Source organism: Spea bombifrons, chromosome 5, assembly GCF_027358695.1.
Source record: "Spea bombifrons isolate aSpeBom1 chromosome 5, aSpeBom1.2.pri, whole genome shotgun sequence".
In the NCBI taxonomy this organism is placed as follows: domain Eukaryota; kingdom Metazoa; phylum Chordata; class Amphibia; order Anura; family Pelobatidae; genus Spea; species Spea bombifrons.
In genome coordinates this window covers 31,506,721-31,529,705 of record NC_071091.1, presented here as the reverse complement: position 1 = coordinate 31,529,705, position 22,985 = coordinate 31,506,721, and the positions used below count along the sequence as shown (strand labels likewise).

Sequence of the window (22,985 nt, the reverse complement as noted above, 5' to 3'; positions counted from 1 at the left end):
GTGTCGAAAAGGCCAACATTTAAATAAATATATTACCAAAGCTAGCAATGACGTATTAAGATTATTTATGAATGGGCTCTGTTGTCTCCCAAGTCAAGCGGCAAATGGAGAAGAGATTAAATAATTAAGGTGGTATACAAGTACAAATAAAATAACATTAAAAAAAATTACATCTCTTTATGACACACATAGCTTTTGCCCTTGCTTCAATTAGGGAATGTATCTACTTTTATAGCAGTGGAAATCAGAATGGATTTAAATTATGCTGCAAGGCAGGGTGACAACCTAACATAACTAAAACGCGAATCTGCGAAGGCTGAACCGATCACTTCAGTAGTCCAAACGGGTCATTGTTTGACAAATCATGTTTTCTAGGCAGTAAATCACTGCTGTTGTAGAACACAATTCATCTGGCAGAAGAAGCAATCCAATTATTAAGGCGTTCTAAAGTATCGGATGGCTATTCACGCATATTTATGGGATTGGCAACAATACAGACCAAACCGGACCTCAATTGAGCTACGGTTTGTGGAAGAGCACAAACATTTACCTATACCGGGTTAGGATGTTTTCAGGTTAGACGTAGTTACCTGATCCTGAGGGTCCATTTTAGTCATCATTCTGTCTTCCAACAGGTTGAAAGTAAGTACTTGTAATACATATAGCTGGTGGGCCATTTCGTTATTGATGCCCCTCTGTGCTCTGATGACATGCTGCAAAAGATAAATGGTAATTATGGGTACAAGCTTTATTTTCATTATGTCTGTCAGTAATGTTATCCCAGATGTTTTGATGCCAAAGCAAGCCTTGTGTCCACAAGTAAAGCTAAGAGACCATAAGGACTATTTACATTCTGTTTAAGTAAGCCAAGTGACATGCTTAGCTTCTTTTAGAATCATCTTTTAGTAGGTCACAGCTATTCTCCCCCAGCTCCTGCTTCAGGATGTTAGCAGCAATATGTCCATCCTATTCCTAGAAGGTGGTGTTTGCAGGCACGGCCAAAAAGGCCGAATGATTATAATGGATGTTGTACCTCCAGATGGTGGTAGAATATTCCAACATCCTTAAGGTTAAACACTGACCTGAATCACCACAATATTGGAGGATTTTTAATTTTAGCATTCCTGATAACCAACCTAAATGTTCCATTTATTTTTACAGAACAAAATTAAAGTAATACTTACGGTTAAGATGATCGAGCGGAGTTGCTTCTGCGCCAAGATATTTGCCATTTCCTGTTAGGGAAAAACATGGCAGAAAACGGGTATTAGGTTAAATGTTAAACAATGCCCAACAGGATTTAACGTATGAGACAATAAACAGGTCTCGAAAAACATATACATGCATTGAGAAGAAACGTATAAAATGACAAGAAATATGTGCCACTGGAGGACCACTAGGGACCACAGGCTTATTATCTCTCCTTAAGGACAAAAGTATGAAAAAAAAGGTATTAAACTTGGGGAGCGGTGGAACAAAATTTGTAGCCACAGTGTCCTCTGATGCATAGATACTGACAACTCAGCAGAAATGTTCTCAGAGCACATATTCCCGTGCCACTTCTAAGAAGCCAAATCACCATACCTGGGAACTCTCCACGTTTGACCTGGAGATTGCCGCGTGAGCACTGCTTCTCCGGGTCAAGACCAGAATCCTCCGGGTCGCGGGGTCTTGACACGCCCCGCTTCCCGCCCATTTTGCCTAAAAGTAGGGGTCTTTCCTGCTGCCCTCAGCAGGAACGCCCCCGACATCAGCAGGAACGCCCCCTACATCAGTGGGAACACCCACGGTCCCATGTCGTCGGTGGGAGTTCCCGCCGACATCACGGGACCGCCCCCTGACATCAGTGGGAAGTCCTGGCCACGTCCCGTAAGGGAAGGCTCCGGGTAGCCGGAGCCCAGAAGTTCCCAGGTATGCAAATCACCTATCTAATGTCAAATCAGGTCTGTTTTACTTACAACTGTGAAATGTGTTTGAGGTTATGGGAAAAATATTGTATTTCAAAACAGATGGCTAACTGGTAAACCACACAAATTAGCCAGGCTAAAGTCTTTAGGGGTAGATCAGCTTAATGAAATGAATTGTATTAAAGCATTATCTAGGTCTAATAAATTAGGAAACTTGAAAAGATCAATTTTGGCTTCCCTGATACAGAAACGGTGTCTTACCAAAATTTTTTTGGTATTATTACTACTAAAAACACCTCCATTGAATTTGACATACACAGAAAAAATAGCTTAAAGTACAGAAAGCACAGCAAACATTATTAGCCCGTCCACACATGCAAATTTATTAAGTACTAGGAGGTTGTGAAATGTATCGTACACGCTCCTGGCACTTGAGAGCTTACAATGTGCAAAACAGTCAGCGCAACCACACAAAAACTTACACTTAAGGGAAAATTGAGGATATCAATACTGTCCTGTATATAATGCTAAGCAGATGACATCCATGGGCAGCAGCAAGAGAAGACAGGATAGTGAAACATAACTATACAATAACTATATTATACTCTAATAACAAATAATATACAACATATTAGCCATTCTAATCTGAAGAGCCTAAAGATGTTAAGATACTGTTTTTTTTCAAAACTTATTCCATGGAGATCGACGTAAAAAAAATGCAGTAGAAAACAAAGAAAAAAATGGGGAAACTGGCATTTTTTTTATAAAATTCACATCATTCTCTGTGATTAACATATCATCCATTTTTAACTTTTCTTTTATTGAGAATTTGGGTAAATCCAGATGTAGAATGTTCTATATTAAACATTATGTTCTAATATACCGGTATTAACCATTTTTCCAGAAACTAGACATGAAACATAAAATACTTCATGGAAATAACAAATGCATCCAGAAGCATTTCCTGTCTGGATCTTTCTCTCTCTCTCTCTCTGCAATCACCAAATGGCTCGTATTTCTTAGAATCAATAACTGTATTTGCAGATTGCTCCTCATTTGTTCTGCATATTTATTTTAAAAAAAAGTACATGCCTCAAAATCTACCATCTGTATTAGTTTGGAGACTAAAAGCGGTTTTAAGGGAGAAAGACCAAATGAATCCAATGGAAATTGATGATGTCAGCAAAGTTTCAAGCAACAGGGAAACCCTACTGCACTAAGCTGGCACAAATCCATCAGTACTTGGTGCTGTCAGAACATAAAACATTTAGAAAAAATGGTACTGGTAAAACAGCTATATTTTGATATATTCAACCAATTTTTAGGCTGTCACTATATATATATATATATATATATATATATATATATATATATATATATATATATATATATATATATATATATATATATATGGGTTGTATCAGTTACATTTCAATCTCTTGGATCACTAGGAACATTACCCACCCCCACCAAACGAAGAAAAAAATATGGGCAAAATTTTCTCAACTATAACTTTAAAAAGAACAAAACAACCACACAAGAGTAGGACCCTCTTCACCTTCTCTTCCAGCGTATAGTAACATGCATTGTTGTTAATATTTCACACTCATCTTCATGATATTAATACACTTGCATTCTGCCTTCACTTTCGTTACCATCACTTTATAAATAAAATAATAAGAATACTAGAATTTGGTATACATGAATGGAAAAGTATAAATAGAAAAACTGAGTTGAAGTTTTACTAAATAGTCATGTGATAACACACAAGGTGGGCTTGTCAATCCTTCCCTCGGATCAACTACAAAAATCTCAACCCCAAGAAAACTGAAAAGTAAGAAAGAGTGAGAAGGAGATTCTCCCAACAGCTGGAAAGCAGGCAGTCGTGAAGACATTTTCTGGCAATCATAACAGAAGTATTATACTACAAGACAATAAACAGAATAAACAGATGTATTTTTCATGGAGGCAGCTATTATGTTAAAGGACTGATTTTGTTAAAACAAGACATAAATGCTAACGTCTTCTGATCAGTGTTTCACTGCCTAAACACCTACCTGTCTCTTATCATCTGGGGCTTTCAGAAAAAGTGCGTTGATCACAGCAACTGTGTAGGTCTGAATCTCCTGGTCTGTCCTAGGTGACAAAAATTTAAATGCAGTGTTACCTTAGTTTGCATAAAACACGAGGGGTACGTAAGTCTTAATATACACACATACTAATGTGTGACTATACAGTAGTTAATTTTGTAACACAGAACATGATTACATGTCAACAACCTCACAGTGCTTACAAGGTCAAACTTGCATATTAAAACTCTAAAAACAGAAATTTCCACAAATCAAACATATATATGTACTGTCCCTGTTACATGAATAAAAAAAAAGTTTCAAAAGTTCTTTCAAAACACACACTATAAAAATATTTGAGAGAATGTGAAGATTTTTTGGTGACTTCTTATTACAACTGCTTAAGCTCAGCCATATTCTTAAGATGTCTTTTGTGAGCGGCTCTCTTGAGGTCATTCCACAGTATCTCTAATGGGTTAAGGTCTGGGTTTCTTTTCTTTTTGTTTTAAGCCATTTTATAGTAGATTTACTTTGGCGTTTAGGATCATAGTCCTTCTGCATCATTCAGCTTCTACTGAGCTTCAGCTGATGGACAATTTTCCTGACATCATCCTGTATGATACCTTGAATTCATTTTCCCCTTGATGATGGCAGGTTGTTCAGGCCCGAGGCAGTAATGCAGCTCCCTCCTCCATACTTCACTGTTGAGGTGATGTTTTCATGTGGGTATATGCCCTTTTACGCCATACATAGTGCGGAGTGTTCTTCGCAAACAATTCAACCTTTAGTCCACAAAATATTTTCCCAGTAGTGTTGTGCAGAGTCAAGGTGCTTTTTATCAAACTTCAGGTGCACAGCAATGTTTGTTTTTGTTTTTTTGGAGATCAGCAGCTTCCACCGTGGTGTCCTGCCATGGACTCCATGTCTGTTTAATGTTTTGAATATGATAGACTCATGAACAGAGAAGTTAACCAGTTCCAATGATTCCTTCAAGCCTTAAGCTGTTACTCTAGGGTTCTTTTTTACCTCATTGAGCATTCTGCCCTTGCTAGGCACCCACTTCTGGGGCCACAGTACTAAATTGTCTCCATTTATAAACTGCAAACTCTTTGAGATTACTTTGTAATCCTTTCCAGCTTTATGGATTTATTTTTTGTCAGTAAACACAATGAGTGTTTTTTTAATGTCAAAATAGCTCCAATCCTGTTTCTTTGATTGAACTCAAGATTTGCCAACTCATGACTCTCTGTTTAGGTTTCCTAATATACATCGCCCATCTAGCACCCATCTAGCGGCAAACCAGGCATTTTTATGCATATAACGGGCATTGTTAGTGGTAACATCAGCTGACCTTGAAGAGACCATGCTGAAATGACGTGATGTCAGGCATGGAACTGATGCACTCTAACCTTAGGCCAAGACCTCCATCTCCCTGATCACATAGCACTATCATTTAATAGTATCCTCCATGCCAACTGAAGGGATACCCCAAGCTATTGACCAATTAATATCCCACAATGCGAGAGTAAAGTTATAGCTGAAAACACATTAAAGAATCAATAAATGAGGTGGCCATCACATTGTCACACAGGGTATTTACCCATTGCAGGATTTTTTACAGACTATAAACAAAAATATTGTTAAAGAGGCTGTAAGTAAACCACAGTGCTCTAAGAATGATTACAGTTATTAACAGCTGATCGTCTTTGCAGTGCAGACTAAAAACCATCTACTTCAATATTCTATAAATCGTAAAAAAAATGTATAGTCCAGCCAGGTTTAAGGTATGATGTTTTGTACATACCCTTGAAGATGTGGAATTAATTGCCCAATAGTGATCTCCTGTGCAACTTTTTGATACAAATCGTGACTATTAAGAACCATGGACTCAAGGATTGCCAACGATCTCTGAAGGATGGAGATGTCCATTGCAGACTTGTTCACATAACTGGCGATCTGTTAGAAAAAAATAATTGTGTGATTATGATGCATAAAAATATTCTTTTAAACATAAGATGCTAATGAAATATCTAAGGTCCCAAAATGAAAGGGAAAATCACATTTTTTTTTCCAAGACTTCTCCAATCACCAAGTGGCGTTTGCTAAAAGCAGCAGTTTACAGAAAAGTTGCGGTGTCAAGTTACTGGCTCGTCTGTGCATTATGAAGAGCCAACACCAGTGGACTTCTTTATCATGTAGAACTTGTAGCACTTTTAAATCAATAAGATGACCGCTAGCCCTTCTTGACAAAGATGGCCTTCCATAACCCATAACGGGTCTGGCTGTTGAATCTGTAATACTCATGTATTCTCCTGCTTTAATAAATAAAGCCCAATAAGACCCCCAAATAGGCTTGCCTCACTAAACTATGCTCTCCCTAAGGAACACCACATTACTAACGCTCTGTGGTAGATGAGCCTTTACATTTTTACCAACTTAAATCCCCCGTACAGTAAACCAGTTGGTTCCAACACGATTCAAGAAGTAGAGATACTTAAATAGTTTGTTAATAAGCATCCTTAATTATTTAACTCTTTACCCCTTTGAGTGCAAGAGTAATTAATCCACAATGTTACATCCCTCTACTACCATTATATCACATTATATTCTAGTGCCTACTCTTTGCCTAAGCAGCTTTCATTTTAAACCATAAATAAGAACATTCTCTGGAAATTTTTTTTATTCTTTTAATGTATGCATTACGTAACCAGGATAGGTTTCAGCTTTTCAAATGCCAATACAAATATGTTTTGTAAAACCAAATGCTTTTGCAGTGTTACCATATAAAACTCAAAGGGTTATACAGAAGCTCGGGGGGGGGGGGTATAGAATTACTTCTGCACTGAAGTTAAGCTATTCAGCAGTTGCTTGGCAGAAATCACCTGAATTTTAATAAATTATTTTTGGAATTTGTGAGATAATGAAGCAGTCCTTTGATGGTTAGCCAAACATTTATTGCTTACAGAAAATAATTCTGTATTTAGAGGGCACATGTTTCGTTTCAAACAAGCTTGGGTAAGAATGTGGTTTTGTAATGAGTTTCTCAGTCATCTGATTCTCAAAGAGTAAAGTATACAATGAAAAACATGGCAAATAACTCAAGAAAATGAAGGATACCTGGAAATGTTTAGTCCTACATTACTTCAGTTGTGATAAACATTCCAATATCTTACGCTGAATTCAATACAAAGGTGGCCATGACTTATTGGGTGATGTCAAAGGGGTAGTTTACTGTCCCAGACACCTCCACTAAAAGAAGGTGTATTAAATTGTCCAAAATTGAAAAGAAAAAAAAAAAACATAGCGAAAGACCTACCGCAGATAGAGTGAGCTGCTGATGACCTCCTCCGTGGTTTGAGGATTCTAGCCACTGATTGGCTTTTTAAAGAAGCAAATCAGGAATGCTCTCTAATGAAATCAATGGGACTGCTAGTCACACAAGCGCATAGGGCGAGTATACGGCGCACGTGGAGATGTGTTCCGGCAAACAAATCCCCCGGGCAGAAAAGGCTGAGTGACGAGGAAAAATGCATGTGGGGGGATTCTCCAATGCATTTGCACATGGAGACAACACAAACATCTAAAGGGTCCCCTCCGGTATCATATGAATTAGCATGCACTTGAGGACAGGAGTTTCCCTTTAATACCCAACATACATTATTTATTTTCTTAATGAACATTGCCCTGGTTCCACAAGAGGCACACTTACCTTTTTAATAAAAGGAACAGAGAAGGTGTCCCATGATACAATGCCATGATCCATCAACTCAACAAATGCAGTCAACGTAAAGGACAGCATTTCTCCAAAACTGCAAAAAAAAAATTGACAATTTGCTAAACACAGACTACAGAAACATGCAGAAGAAGCTTAAACCAGACAGGTATTAAAGAATGCAAGCGAGCCGTTGGAAAGTGTGCAGAAAGCCATGAGCCCAAGCACCCTAAAATCTGAAAGAGAGCGGTTTTAGTAAAAAGCCACCATGTTATAAGCTTCAAGCAACACCTTAAAAGGGAAACAGGAAATGGTACGCTCCGTTTAGAAATTGAAAATCCTAATTAAACAATGTTTAAAAAGGACTACTCATCATTGTATAATAAGGACATGCAAATAACCCCAAAGTTAAGCAGAAAACACAACCAAATTGCTGCGCCCACTTACTAATTACTTGATCTTATAAAAAAAAAAAACAACCTAAGCATAGATGAAAAGTAAATCAATAGGACAATCATTAAAGGCTGTTCCACTTAGACTAAAATACTAATTGCACCCGCTACCATGTTAAGCATACGTTAGCAGATCTGACATATTTTTTTTTGTAAGGTTATAACCCCTTAAGGACAATGGGCGGTCCCTAAACCCATTGGAAACAATGCATTTTGAGCCCGTACATGAACGGGCTTTGTCATTAAGGGGTTAAGGATTTTTTTTTGTTTTTACTTTCTATCACAACATTCTATCAGACTGCTTTTGCGTCACGTGACAAGAGTTAGCAGTAAAACTTTTATATTTCTATATTTGTTTAAATACTGAAGAACAGGCAGTTGATTGATTTATATAGCACAATCATATTCTACAGCACCTTAGCATTCCAGACAGCTGTCAATACATTGTGTAACAACGAGTTTCACATCTCTTCAGCACTGGATTAAAGTAAATCCAGAATCTTTAGACTAACAATTTGAACAGAAAAAATACTGAATCATGTCAAGGGAGCTAACAAAAATTATCCCATGCAGCTACAATAAAAACATTCAGAAAGCAGGTCACACAGGCCGGGATGATTGATCTTTAATGGAATAACGTTCTTCATTCTTTACCAACTTAATGTTTTTGAGTGAGAAACACAGTAATATTACAGCAAGCTTGCCAATTAAAATCATGGCACATTGGGCAAAAATTCCACTTGCCAACAGGTAAAGCATCTTTAGCTGATTTATTGAAATTTAGGGACAGAGGCTTCTTCCCAGTAGTCATAAAATAAATAATATAATGCCCAAAAGCTACATTGCAAAAAAATTCACATTGCAAAATATCCCCATATCTTTTAAGTGTCTACCTGGGGACCTGAGCTAAAAGTTGTTACATTATTAACATGATAAGCTCCTAAGTTGTAGAAGTCAATTGACATTAAAAAGCTGGGCCCTTCCATGTTTTATTTTATTTTCAATTTAATTGCTGCAGTAAGTGAATAATACATGGATTTTATTCCAGCCACTAGGTGTCACTGTGGAGCTAAAAAAAATTAAATTCTATAATAAAGACTATAATAAAATACACACATAAAAAGTTGATAAATTGAACTAGCTTCATGTTTTGTGCGGGACAGTCCCGATGTTGCCATTCTATTTCTCTGAGCTCGGCGGGACAGTCTGATTAGGAATCGCAACCTCAAATGCCGACTGTGCATGAGTAAGGGCAAGCGCCTTAAGTTTCAGTGCCACTCTACCTCCCCAGCTCGGCCACCAGCCGTCAGCACCCCAATTCGCGTAAGGGCAAGCGCAGTAGCCCCTTAAGTTTGAGTGACACTCTACCTCCCTAGCTCGGCCACCACCCGTCAGCGCCCCAATTCACCAGGGGTAGAAGTTATGGATCTTAAACAAACCCAAGATTAACAAGTGTTAATTCATATTTACTTTTAGAAAATAAAAAATAAGCACTTTCTTGCGAGAAACGTCCAGATGTCTGTGAATGTATTTATTCACTAGCTAAGATTTATCAGATGTATTACATAACCTTACCTTGACAACCATTCTTGGTTTGTCTATGTATAGAATGTTTAAGCAATCAATTACCCGCTGAATGTTCCCTTGTATATCTTGAGCAGGAGGTAACGCAATAGTAGTTGTCACAAAAATGTGGTGAATTTCAATGTGGTTAATGGTCAATGTTTTCAATTTAAAGATTTCACTTGGTTTTGAAGAGTGGTACTGGCAACCAACAGGTGGTCCTCCGAGTACGGTTTAACTACATATTACATTATATAGAAATAAAAAGGCGGTTTACTGCACTGAATATGGGACTGAGCATTTCACTAGTTTTGCAGCTAACAATCAATAGCTTCTAACAAGAATTAACTAGATCTGTTATATAAAAAAACAAAAAATAAATAAGGGACTAGGGATCTATTTACTTCAAATTTGTTGCAGACATAGAATTTAACTGCAGACAAGAACCATTCTGTCCACCGAGTCGGCCCATATTTCCTGATGTAAGGACTCAAATCTTAGATTCAGGATAAAGCATAAAGGCATAAAAGTCATTTATGCCTTTATCCTATACCGCCCTCTTAGTAAAGAAAAATGTCTTTACATTACATCGTAGCCTCTAGTTTTAGATTTATGATCTCTTGTTCTAAGATTTCTACTCCTTTAAAACAAACGTCACTCATGTACTTTGGAGAGGTGGCATTTGATAAAGGAGTAACCCATCTCCTCCATGTTAGCTTACAATGGCAGGAACCCAAAAGCCTCTTGTGGACCAGATGTATTGGAGCTTAGCCTTCGGAGTGCCACAGGGGTGCATAAAACGCAGGGGACTATGTTTAACATAGACAGAAAACCCTTATTAGATATGTTACTTTTAATGTTATACATGAACAGTTTAAAACATCTTGTTATGTGGTAAGACCCCTATAGCAAGCAAGCAGGACTGCATTGGGAGTAGCGGGAAAAAGACAGCTGTTGAAAAACAACAAAGTAAAAAAAAAAAAAAAAAAAAAACCCCATCCCGCCAGAAGCCATGCAACAAAGCATTGTAAAAAGATGCATCATTTCTTCAGTATTTATTTTTAGGTGTAAACACGCAAAGAGCTGTATTTAGCATGCAGATCCTTACCAGGGCTTCATTATCTTCTGCAATTTCTGATATCGTCTGCAAAAATTAAAAAACTTTAACGTGAGCAAATGTGTTACATTCCAAGCTAAAGGGCATACCTATGTAGGACAATAGTAGCTAGACAATGTTACATCTTGATTACATTGAAAATGGAAAAACATGAATAAAGGTATACATTTACAAACTTAAAAAGAAAAAAGAATGTGTTGGGAGATGGGTATAGGAGTCGTCTGATGGAAAAAGAGAAACAAGCAAACCAAAACATCTACTCCATCTTCTAATAAAAGGAAGGTTCTTAAGGTGCAGCTCTACATATTGTAGACCCCCCAACTTGATTCCACTTTAAGAGATAATTGCCAGCTAAAATTGATTGAGTGCTAAAAAGGATACACAAGAACCTTTTGGTAGCACAGAAAATATGGTATTATGTAAACAATACCATAAACATGTAAACAAAAATGCACATGAACGAGCATAATGGACCATGTTATGACATGACCGAGTATAGTCCGCGTAGCCAAAACATTATGATGGAAAAAGTAAGCTGGTAGGGCATTTATTTGGTCATGGGGCGCAGTAGGATATGGGTGAATGCTTGTAGGTGCCCCTAATATTTAATACAGAGTTGGCAGGCTCAGGTGAGATGATTAAAAAAAATGATGATAACCTGAAATAACAAACACTGAATATTACACCACACAAAAAAACAAAACAAAAAAACCTTACAATGCCAAGGTGTCCCTAGCGAGCTAAAATATAGTACCACATATAGTTCTATAATATCCATTTGTTATTGATCAGTGATAACTGTTAAATGTGGCTGAATGCACACGTAATAATGTAATATAGCGATGGATCTTTTTAAAAGATGTTACAACATAGTTATATTCTTCTACAAGATTTTATTTAAATGCTTACATCTTATAACACAAACTAAATAACCTGATTTAATATGAGATTACAGAAGCTTTATCAGATACTGCTTCTGATTAATAAAAAAACTTTTTAGAAACAGCTCTAACAAGTAGCACATTTTTCTAACTACTTAAAAGAAGCAAAAAAAGTTTTAACTGTCCCCAGAAGACTCATAACTGTAAAGAGGAGACAACTCAAGGTACAGTCTCAAGTGTATATTCCATGTATAATGTAGCAAATGACTTGGCTTTAGATCAGATTTCTTTCACTTGCGTTTCCTCAATAATAGTACATTTTGCAAACAAAAAGGCTGCATTGCACTTTTTTTATTTCTAAGTGTGATGGAGTTTTGTATCGCCGTAAAGCGGAACTACTCTCATGGTGTTTATGGTACTTTTGTGTTTTCTTGTTCTGGCTTGCGTTTTATGATGACGCCTGAGCCTTAAGAAGCTACACGTTGTATTCCTTTAGCTGCTTGTGCTGGGGGAGCCTGTCTCTTTAAAAGGACAATAAATACTTACTTTTTTGTTTATTTTTATCTACCTTTAAATATTTATTCTACATAAAAAAAGATGAGTTAATATTTGTTATATTACTATCTTTTATTAAAATGATTAAACATAGTGTCTGCAGAATGCCCTCTTAATTCTGAAAAACAGTACATAATAATTCACATGGTGCACTACACCAAACAATAGATTCCAGTTGATTAAGAAAAAAACATGGCAAAAAAATTTAAGTTTTTAGATTAAAAACCTTTTGGACACAAAAAAAGCTCCAATCAAAAGGAAACTATTCTATTAACCATTGAAGTACATAACATTGGTGACAGCTAGACAACTGAAGGACATGAAATATATATTGTTTTGAGGATGCACCTAGAGGGTTTGGGCTTGTGTCCTTCTTATAGAAGGCTCACTTTTCTTTACTTGGTCTCCATCCACAAGTGGAAAGTGCTCTATTTATACCACTTAATTGTGGTTTAACTGTGTGGCCCAATCCATCGCAACCATATTTGTACTTCCCAGGTATGAGATAGTCGGAAAAAAATTAAAAAAAACTCTTCGTCTTTAACATTATTCTATCCAAATGGAAAAATGGAACGGTTCTGTAATCTGAGTGGCCGATGAGTCAAAATTAATTGTTTGAAAAATGATTACTGGAAGCAGGTAGCTGATCATCCGCTAATGTGAAGAGTCATTCTATATTAACCGTGTGCGAGTGTAATTTGTAATTGCAAAAAGGCTCAAAAGGATTCAATTCATTTAACTCACTCTGTGCCACTCTCCACCATCTGTGTGAGCAGGTAGATGCCGTCTAGGTTTATAAACTCCTGTGCAAATGTGATATCTCTTGAGAATTTCGCTAGATCCTTCAGTGCTTCTAGCTTGGCGTCCATGCTGGATGACTGGATACGCTCATGTAGTTGTTGAGCATTGTGAGCCTGGACACAGGAACAGAAGTCAGAACAGCAGCCAACATTTGTTGATTATGTGTTTACTTTGACGTATGCTAACATAATCGCAAAAGGCTTTTCTAAGTATCAATTAGCCTAAAATTAAAATTGAAGGGACTCTTTATATATATGATGATATTGCATTAAAAGTCAGCCTTTTTTATCTATTCATCTACAATAGTCATTTGATGGACCAAATGTGCTTTTCTTGCAACAAAAAAATGGGGCATTTCTTAGTGACCCCAAACTTTTGAATGTGTTTGTATATATATATAATATATGTGTGTGTATATATATATATGTGTGTGTGTAACATATATATACACACACACACACACACATATATATATATATGTGTTTGCAGTCACAAAGTTTTCTGTGTCCACTAGATGGCGCTTATGAGCATAATTGTCAATGTATTTTATTCCCATAATGCATTGTTACAAATCACTTACATAAAAGGATTGAATGGTCTTGTCATCAGAAGTCATAAAGTTATCTCTGAGAATCATAAGCCATCTGATTAAGAAAATTCAAGATACAAACCCCTCTCTTAGTTCACAAGCAGGCAAAAGTGTTCTACGGTGTTGATGTAAATGTCTTAGTTGGAACCTGATATGTGCATTAAACATCTGTGAGATAAGAACCTCAGCCTTCTCATTGTGACTAAGGGCGGCATAGTAGAACACTTCACTGCATCAGTGAAGGCCTTGAGATGATAAAGCTGCATGCAGAAGACAGCCATCAAGAGGTGCCACATGTTTGCTAAGGGAAGTATAACATTGGGAATGATCACAGTTAAATGACTGAAGCAGCCAGTGAGCAAGTAAAGGCTAAACAAGGAAGCACCTTTAAGTTAGTGCAATTAGCAGAAGAACTTGTTAACTGCTACTGAAGTTTAATTGTGCTGGAATTTCATATTTATTCTAAGGACAACAGTGGACATTTTTCTTTCACTGGATGGCTTTATAAGACGCTATAAAGACTAAATTGATAAGTAAATGTACATATGGTATGTTTAGAACAGACTAAATGCTAAACATTTGAGTATTTTTATTTTTGCATATATCATTCAAGTGTGTTGACATTTATTGTTATGTTGCATTGCTACCATTGCTTGCACTAGAACGTCTTTACCTTTGAAAAATTGCATTACATAGTACTGAACAGATTTAGCATGTCAAACGCAAGTGAAGTTAACCCTGCAGATACTACTGCACAAGACATTGTCAATACACAGCAGGCTGATACAGATGAGCAAGCTGAAGTGGCTGCACAAATGCAACAGCCTCAAGTGAGCACAGGTAATACACAGCTCCTAGACATTAGAAGAAGCCAACGTACACGCATACTCACCGAAAGAGGTAAAGCTCTACAAGACATCAAATTAAATCATCTAAAAAAGGATTTTGAACAGAAATATAGAAGATGGAAATATCACATCAATGGGTTGAAAAGAGCCATTAAGAATAGTGATGATGCAGAATTGATTATTGAAGTTGTGAACATCATTAATGCCACTCAGTCAGAGGTCGACCATATTTATGATGACATAAGAAGTATCTCTAGCCCTGAACCTGAAATCCGGAGAAAAAATGACACGTGCTACGCAATCACCAGCACTGCAAATGAAAAGGCTCAACGCTTTCTCAATAATGATCTGGAAGACATACCCTGGCCTGATTCAGAGTCAGTTTTTGAAACCACTGTGTCCAGCATGATCTCAACAACCTCCAGTAAGCTAAGATCTGGTTCTAAGATGTCCAGTCAGTCTTCACTGCAGAAGAAACAAGAAGCAGCAGCGGAAGTAGCAGCCACGCAAGAGGTAATTAAAATAATGAATACACAACATCAATATGAGGAGGAAATTAGAAAACTTGAGGCAGAGGATGCAAGGTTAACAGCTGAGAGAGAAGCTCAAGAAAGGGAAATAGAAGCTGAAAATGCAAGAAAAAGAGCTCTATTTATTTCAGAAAGCAGCAGTATAAAAATTAAGTTGGAAAGGAAGAAGAAAGAAGTGGAACGACTGGAGGAACTAAAAAGGCACAATGTAGCACAAGCAAGGCTACATGTGTATGCTGAAAGTATCAAAAGTGAAGATGAAGAACAGCTTTTGGCTTCTCTTCCTCAGCAAACAAAGGAAGGTTATGTTTCTCAACCAAGCGATCCAAGTTCTCTTCCTCAGCCATTCCTGCTCACCCAAGCAAGGGCTCCTTTGAACCAATCCCTTTATGCTCCTCAAAGGGTTAAATTCACCCAAGATCCTATTTCTCAATCAGCTATATTTACTACCTCTCATGATGCTTCTAATGACCTTGTGAAAGCACTCGCTGAAGCAATTACAGCCAATAGGATTCCAATTCCAGAACCTGCTATTTTCTTTGGAGATCCTCTGAAGTATAATGACTGGAAGTTGTCTTTCCAGACATTAATTGACCGAAAGAACTTACCAACCCAAGAAAAGCTTTTCTTTTTACGCAAGTATGTAAGTGGCCCGGCAAAAAGAGCTATTGAAGGACACTTCATGGTTGGAACAGAAACCGCTTATTATGCTGCCTGGGACATACTTGATGACAGATTTGGAAATCCGTTTGTAGTTGGAAAGTCATATCGTGACAAAATACAAGCATGGCATAAGATTGCCACCAAAGACAGCAAAGATCTCCGTGAATTTGTAGATTTCCTGAGCAGTGTTGACTCAGCCATGCCTTTTGTTCAAGGTTTACAAGCTTTAAATGACTGTGTTGAAAATCAAAGGATATCAGCAAAACTACCAGAGTGGTTGAGTTCACGTTGGAACAGAGCTGTCACAAAGTTCCAAGATGAACACAAAGCATTCCCCGATTTCAAATACTTTGTTGAATTTCTTAATAAAGAAGCCAGAATTGCATGCAACCCCATCACCTCACTGCAAGCGATAAAGCCCACAGAACAAGAAAGATCTAAGCAAACCGATCAAGATTATTTTAACTCTCAACGCATTCGCAACTCAAATGCCAAAACATTCACTACAAGTTCCAGGGAGAATACTAGCGTCCTGTGTGCCTTTTGTAAGGGACATGGCCACACTCTTCAAAAGTGCCGTAAGATTATGGAAAGACCAGTTGAAGAAAGAGTGAAGTTTGTACAGTCAGAGAACTTATGCTTTGGCTGCCTTAAAATCGGTCATAAGTCCAAAAACTGTACCTCCAGAAGTGTGTGTGATAAATGTGAACGGCGTCACCCAACATGCCTACATCAAGATCGGCAGAATAAAGATCAGGAACAACGAGTTAAAACCGATCAAGAGCAGTCAAAAATCAATCAAGGACCTGCAGAAAGAACAGCTGAACTACAGAGGATACAAGAGTCTAAGCAAGTAACATCCAACAGAGTTATTCAAGAAAGAAGTAACACTCATACTTCATCAGTTATTCCAGTATATATCTCAACAATAGCCAAACCAACTAAAGAGCTCCTAGTGTACGCCTTACTAGACACCCAGAGTGACACTACCTTCATCTTAAAAGACACAGCTGAAATACTTGATATTAAGAGAGAACCAGTCAAGCTCAAAATTTCTACAATAACGTCTAAAACAAAGGTTGTATCTAGCCACAAATTGAATGGACTACAAGTAAGAGGCATCAAGTCTGAAATAAGAATCAATCTACCAACAACTTATACCAGGGACTACATACCTACCAATAGATCACATATACCCACATGTGACACCGCAAGGAATTGGTCACATCTAGAACATCTTGCAGATGAAATGTCTCCTGAACTTGATTGTGAAGTAGGGTTGTTGATAGGCTACAACTGTCCTCAAGCTTTAATGCCCAGAGAAGTTCTCAGCGGTAACGAAGACCAGCCATTTGCACAGAGATCTGTGTTAGGTTGGAGCATTATTGGATATAATAACCCCGACAGTGGCTATGAAGATGAAATCGGTGTGAGTCATAGGATTATTATGAAGCAAGTTCTACCAGCTGTTGACCCAGTTCACAAAATCAAGTCTGAAGTCTACTTTGGGTGTAGGAACAAAGTAAAGGAAATCATCACTTCAGCAGATATACTGAAGGTTTTTGAGTCAGACTTTGTTGAAAGTAATAATGAAGAAGTCTCTATATCACAAGATCTACAGTTTCTAGCAACGTTAAAAGACGGTATCAAACAAAATCAAGATGGACACCATGAGATGCCATTACCTTTTAAAGATGAGCCACCAGAATTGCCAAACAACAAGGCTTGTGCAGAACATAACCTAGCTGACCATGCTTCTCGCGGACTAACCACAAAACAACTTGTATTGTCAAACTGGTTCACTGGACCAAGTTTCCTATGGCAAGAAGAACTCCCTAAAGAAGAAGACATCAAGGTGGGAGAGATTGGTGATAGAGACCTGGAGCTCAAAATGACACAGGTACATGCAACCAAGACAAAGGAGGAAAGGTCTCTGTTAAATCGCCTACAAAGATTTTCAGATTGGAAAAGGGTAGTGAAAGCCTTAGCGAGACTCAAACGTTGTGCAAAGTGTGTAAAAGGTCTGGCAGAAAGATCCAGTGTATCTAGAAAGACCCATACACAAAACAGTGTTATTACTTGAAGCTGATTAACGGAAGGGTAACGTGATTGTATCTGATTAATGTGTACAAAATGCGTTTCCTCTAAATGTTCATGTTAAGTTATGTGTTATAATATCAGCTCCTTTAAGAATCACATGTTGTGATGGTGGGAGTGTGTTTGCAGTCACAAAGTTTTCTGTGTCCACTAGATGGCGCTTATGAGCATAATTGTCAATGTATTTTATTCCCATAATGCATTGTTACAAATCACTTACATAAAAGGATTGAATGGTCTTGTCATCAGAAGTCATAAAGTTATCTCTGAGAATCATAAGCCATCTGATTAAGAAAATTCAAGATACAAACCCCTCTCTTAGTTCACAAGCAGGCAAAAGTGTTCTACGGTGTTGATGTAAATGTCTTAGTTGGAACCTGATATGTGCATTAAACATCTGTGAGATAAGAACCTCAGCCTTCTCATTGTGACTAAGGGCGGCATAATATATATACAAACACACACACACCCCATTTGTGCATTGCTATTTTCCAAATACCCCAAGGTAGGTCAGCTCACTTGCCATCTTTCAAATAAAACAGAGAGCATCACAGATACCTTCTTCTCTCATCATCCTTTATCCTCTGGGCATCATGGTCATGTTGCCTGTCCCACTCACATGCTCCCCACTCTCCAGCCACATTCACCCCACTCTCCAGCCACCTTCCTTCCCATGAAAGGCACCCTTGCCGTGCCCCCATGCACAGTAACTAACTCGCCAGATGGGGGAGCGCTCCGGGTAGCCTACCCCGAGAAGTTCCTACCTACCCCTAAACACTGTTTGCCAGCAGCCACGCTCAGCTGTTTCAGTCCTGTCACCCCAATCTTAGAAAGATATGAAACCCCTTTAATTTCCAGCTTTAAAGTGCTTCCACTCTGAAGACTTTCAGTTCCTTAAAAAACGACGACTTACGGCGTCAAAGATCCATTAAGCTGCTATTACAGCATCCATCATTAGACAGTAACACTAGGCGTCTGTCTGTCACGCAGACTTTTGTTCCATGCTTCCTGTTGCCTAATTTTTCAGTCCGGCTAAAAGGAGAAGCAGCAGGAGGTTTGACACTTTCAGCCTTGCAAGAAAAAGAGTTTCCTATAACAGTTTACTTAATGGGCCAAAAACGACTCCCCATGCTGCCTTGGGTAACACACATCAAACACAGACACATGAAGAGGAGTGTCAAGAGCCTTAACTAATGCAGCTGCTTCCTTGTTCTTATTCCACCAGATGTCCTTGAGGGTTTGTTCTATATCGCTACTGCCACACAGAGCTACAGTTACTGGGCTGTTACATGGGGAGAAATGATCTACACATTATTACAATCTGCTTTAATGCGTTAAGTGCCTGCTCACTCTCCAGCGCAGAATTCATAACCTTCACTCAATGTAAAAGCTGCACACACACACACACACACACACACGTCAGTTGCGTTCTCTGTCCTTTGTATACTTTATTAGGGTAGGAGGATCACACAACACGAGTCACATTTCTTTAAAAGTGAAGCTTTTTATTGTTATTAAGCGTCTTTTTTTTTTTAGGTGGGACAAACCTAAATCCTTTTGTCCCTCTTTAGAACTGGTGATGCCCTCGTTTTCTAGAAAGGTGTTGTTATGTTGGTTATAAATGTACCACAATGTTTTAACTACCAATATTTCATAAAAGGTCGAAAAAGCTACCATTAAAGCACTACCCCATAAAACAAAAAGTATGCCTATTTGACTTAAAAAATGTTAGGGAGTAGGAACTCAACGTTTTTTGTCTCCAGCTGTGCGGTGATGAACCAGATTACTCCAGTCCTCTTCACTTCAGTTACCAGGTTCTTTTATAACACAACTCAAAAGGAGTCAACGTATATATTTTCATAACAGATTACTCCAGCCCCATGCTCATTGACAGCAAAACATGGATTGTCAGGTATAAGGTTATATAGGTACCCCTGACCAGGACATTGGGCTCATCGGGTCCATTTACTTATCAATTTACCCACGTTTTCTTTTCATAATGGTTCAATTAGAGCAAAGGCTGGCAATTGTTCCAATACCAAGCATGTAGACAGCAGATGCACACATTTCAAAATGTCTTAACCAAACAGTATGTAACTAACTAAAGACATATCACTGTAACTCACTGGTGATGCCGTCAGTCTCAGAATTGCCCCGTTTTTTATTTCATTACGATTCTGGAGGGGAAAAAAACACAGAAAATGTTACTTTTGGTTAGTTGTTTTTATCTAGGTTATGCAAGCCTTTTTTTCCATGTGTAATCTGATGCATGATCTGTCCAACTTTAATTGAGATCTAATGGTTCAGCAATATAGTAATATATTCCCCTTCAACACTGGGGTTTATCCACTAAAAGGAGAGTTGGCAGGAGAGTCGTGGTTTCACCTCATTTCACTGTTGATTTCGGAGGGCTAAGCGCTGGCAGGTTTCCCCAAAAAGAAGGGTTGAACTACTCTGTATAATGAAGAATTCATTATGTGATATAACTAAACATCTTACCAGGCAGAAGCTCACTTGAGGCGACACAACCCTCCTGGAAGCTGACCTTTTAATGAACAGACTCCACAATGTTGTTTCATTGGCCTTCATTTACCCAACATTTACTGGACTGGAATCAAGGGGCAGCCATGGCACTTTAAGGCCAGCGGCTACCAGACTATAGCTTTTGCTGACGGCTTGATATGCACGGCCAATTTTTTTTTTACGTTTAATACGTTTTTATGCTCACATAATTCAGTCAGTAGCCACACACTGTAGCTCGGGTGAGTACGGGGTGCTGCCGGCGTGTGCCAGATGGCCAGTGCTGGCCTGATACATACCATGGGGAAATGTCTGATGTTGAAACCCTGATATCCAGCAGCTACCGTATGTCTGAAAAACTCAAACTTATCGCTGATATAGTTAAGAGTCATATCTCCAAACTGTCATCACTATAACCCTTCTATGGTATCTGGGTTTACAGACACCAGATAAATTAATCTAGAAATCTGCACGTTGGTCATCAGTAAGTCAGAAGCACAAAGTCAGAGCACGCTATTTTTCTAGTCTTAACGAGGATGTCTCCATCAGCACAAGATATGGTTTAGCTCAACAGTCTGTGGTCTAGGCCAAATACTAATGAGTTCTGCACATTTATTTTTTTTTCAAGAAAGTTCTAAAACCACAAAACTGTGGGTCTTGTGAAATGACATAACACTTGTACTTAAATACCAGTTCAAAGTTCTAAAATTAGGCACACGTCTTTTTAGATTTTTAAAGTCGTAAAAATAGAAACATTCTTGCTCCTTACAGGGGCACGCCAGCCATCATTTGGGTTAATGCATACGACAGCGGAGTGTCACATTTGAATACTTTTTTTGCCAGTGCAAATACATGTTATGGTGACCTCCAGCCAGCTTCGGCGTTCCAGCAGGTCTAACAATGCACCCATAGGCATGCGCAGAAAGTTCTTCCGCTGATTTAAATGGCAATGCTTTCCTGCCATTGATTGGCAGCTTCAACCGCCAAAACCGGGGCGAGTATCTGGCTGCAAAGGGGCAATGTGCTTCAGCATTTTAGGAAAACTGGTACTTTTTTACCATGAAGTATAGAATGCAAAATTAAAGCACTTTAACATATATTATTCATTGGTGGGGCTGTATGGAACTGTCCCTCTAAACCAGGGAGAAGCAAACAAGTCATTAGACTGATGACAATTGCCACACAAGGTCAAAGCCTGTATTACGCAAAGTTTTTTGGGTGGTTACACATTAGTTAAAAGCTATATTAATGGAAATTAAATTATAAACTTTCATTGGCGTATGGAATGATCTGTATTTGCGGCAATGGCTTCTCTTCCATGTATACAATCTATAGTTCTACTTGTCCTGAAAATATATGCTAGTTGTTTATGAACAGACAAACTGAACAGATAACTGAACAGTGCGCTTTTTCAGCTCAAAACCGGCTATAAAATACTGACGTTACTACTGTCATTATCTGTGGAAAGAAATAATAATCCCATGCCCAGTACAGACCGCAGCCTTCCTTTTCCTCAGTTTGCCCAGGACAAAATTATCCATCTGGCTGGAAAAATGTATTTCACACTCTGATTAGTCGAAGGAAAAAATCTTTCATCCATTGCAAAGAAAAACATAATTTTATGATCTAACAGCATCCACATTTAAAAGGGTAAAGCGCAGAGGATATAAATCGGTGAATAAACCTGCTCCAGCTAATTTGAGAGTTTATGATGCTCGAACGACAGCCATGCAAAACAGTTTAACGACGTGTAACGTAACACTTAAACCGTGCAATAGAAAACAACATTAAAAAAAACATATCATCTGAATTGAAAAGATAGCCTACACCCAATACAGGCAGTAGCGAAAGAATGAGGTGGAAAAAGCAATGTGTGCTATAAATTCTATAACCTTTGTTTTTCTTAGGAATGCCTATATTATTTTGTTTTTCTTCCATCACTCATATCGTCAAAACCGGACTGATAGAATATATTAAGATGATACAGCAACATTTTTGTAAAATCTCACCACACATCATTTTATAATAATTAAATCAAAACTTACTTTTTCTGTGATATAAAATCCAGACCCATCTGCATGCTGAAGTGCATAGTTTTCATGACTCTGGATGGACCAGCTACAGAGAAATAAAAATTGTTATTGTGAATTCATTTTCGGTTCAAGAAAAGTAGTTTCTCATAGCTCAGCTGCTAAGCCATTATAAGTCTCCTATACTTAAAGGTGCTGTTCCACTTGCACAAAATATGATAAACAAATAATTCTTAACAGATCAGTGATATAAATTGTTTCTTTTGAAGCTATAGTCACAAAAGAAAACAAACTTTAAGAAGTTTTTTCAGTTTCTATAGCACCGCTCATCAGCACCTGCTTTTGGTGTCACATGCCAATTAAGCATTTCCAGCAAAAATTATAAACAGAGCCAAAACGGTTTGGACATTCAACAATATTAGGATTGTGGTTTCTAAGGCTACATTTAGTTAAAACATGGTTATATTCAGCAGTGTAGGTGGGCCAGCACCTTTAATATGCTAGAGGCACCAATATGTGTGTATGGACACTGCAGGTACCCATTACTGCCAAAGAGAGAAGGCAAGTGGCAGGAATCAATATTTTGGGAAGTGATGTAGTTACTCGTCTGCTTAAGATAATACCCTTCCTTTTGGTGTAAGTAAGATTTGC

General features: G+C 38.0%; 1 protein-coding gene across 1 annotated transcript in view; it reads right to left on the bottom strand.

Moving 5' to 3' along the window:
• The window catches only part of ELMO1 (engulfment and cell motility 1), a 160,767-nt gene that overhangs the window by 105,748 nt on the left and 32,034 nt on the right, over positions 1 to 22,985 (bottom strand). The window contains exons 4-12 of the mRNA XM_053468334.1: positions 22,350 to 22,422; positions 19,911 to 19,961; positions 13,001 to 13,170; positions 10,812 to 10,847; positions 7,686 to 7,785; positions 5,781 to 5,932; positions 3,965 to 4,043; positions 1,185 to 1,235; positions 591 to 713 (exon numbers count right to left, since the gene is read on the bottom strand). Of these exons, the coding sequence (XP_053324309.1) occupies positions 591 to 713; positions 1,185 to 1,235; positions 3,965 to 4,043; positions 5,781 to 5,932; positions 7,686 to 7,785; positions 10,812 to 10,847; positions 13,001 to 13,170; positions 19,911 to 19,961; positions 22,350 to 22,422 (835 nt within the window). The remainder of the gene's footprint in view (positions 1 to 590; positions 714 to 1,184; positions 1,236 to 3,964; positions 4,044 to 5,780; positions 5,933 to 7,685; positions 7,786 to 10,811; positions 10,848 to 13,000; positions 13,171 to 19,910; positions 19,962 to 22,349; positions 22,423 to 22,985) is intronic.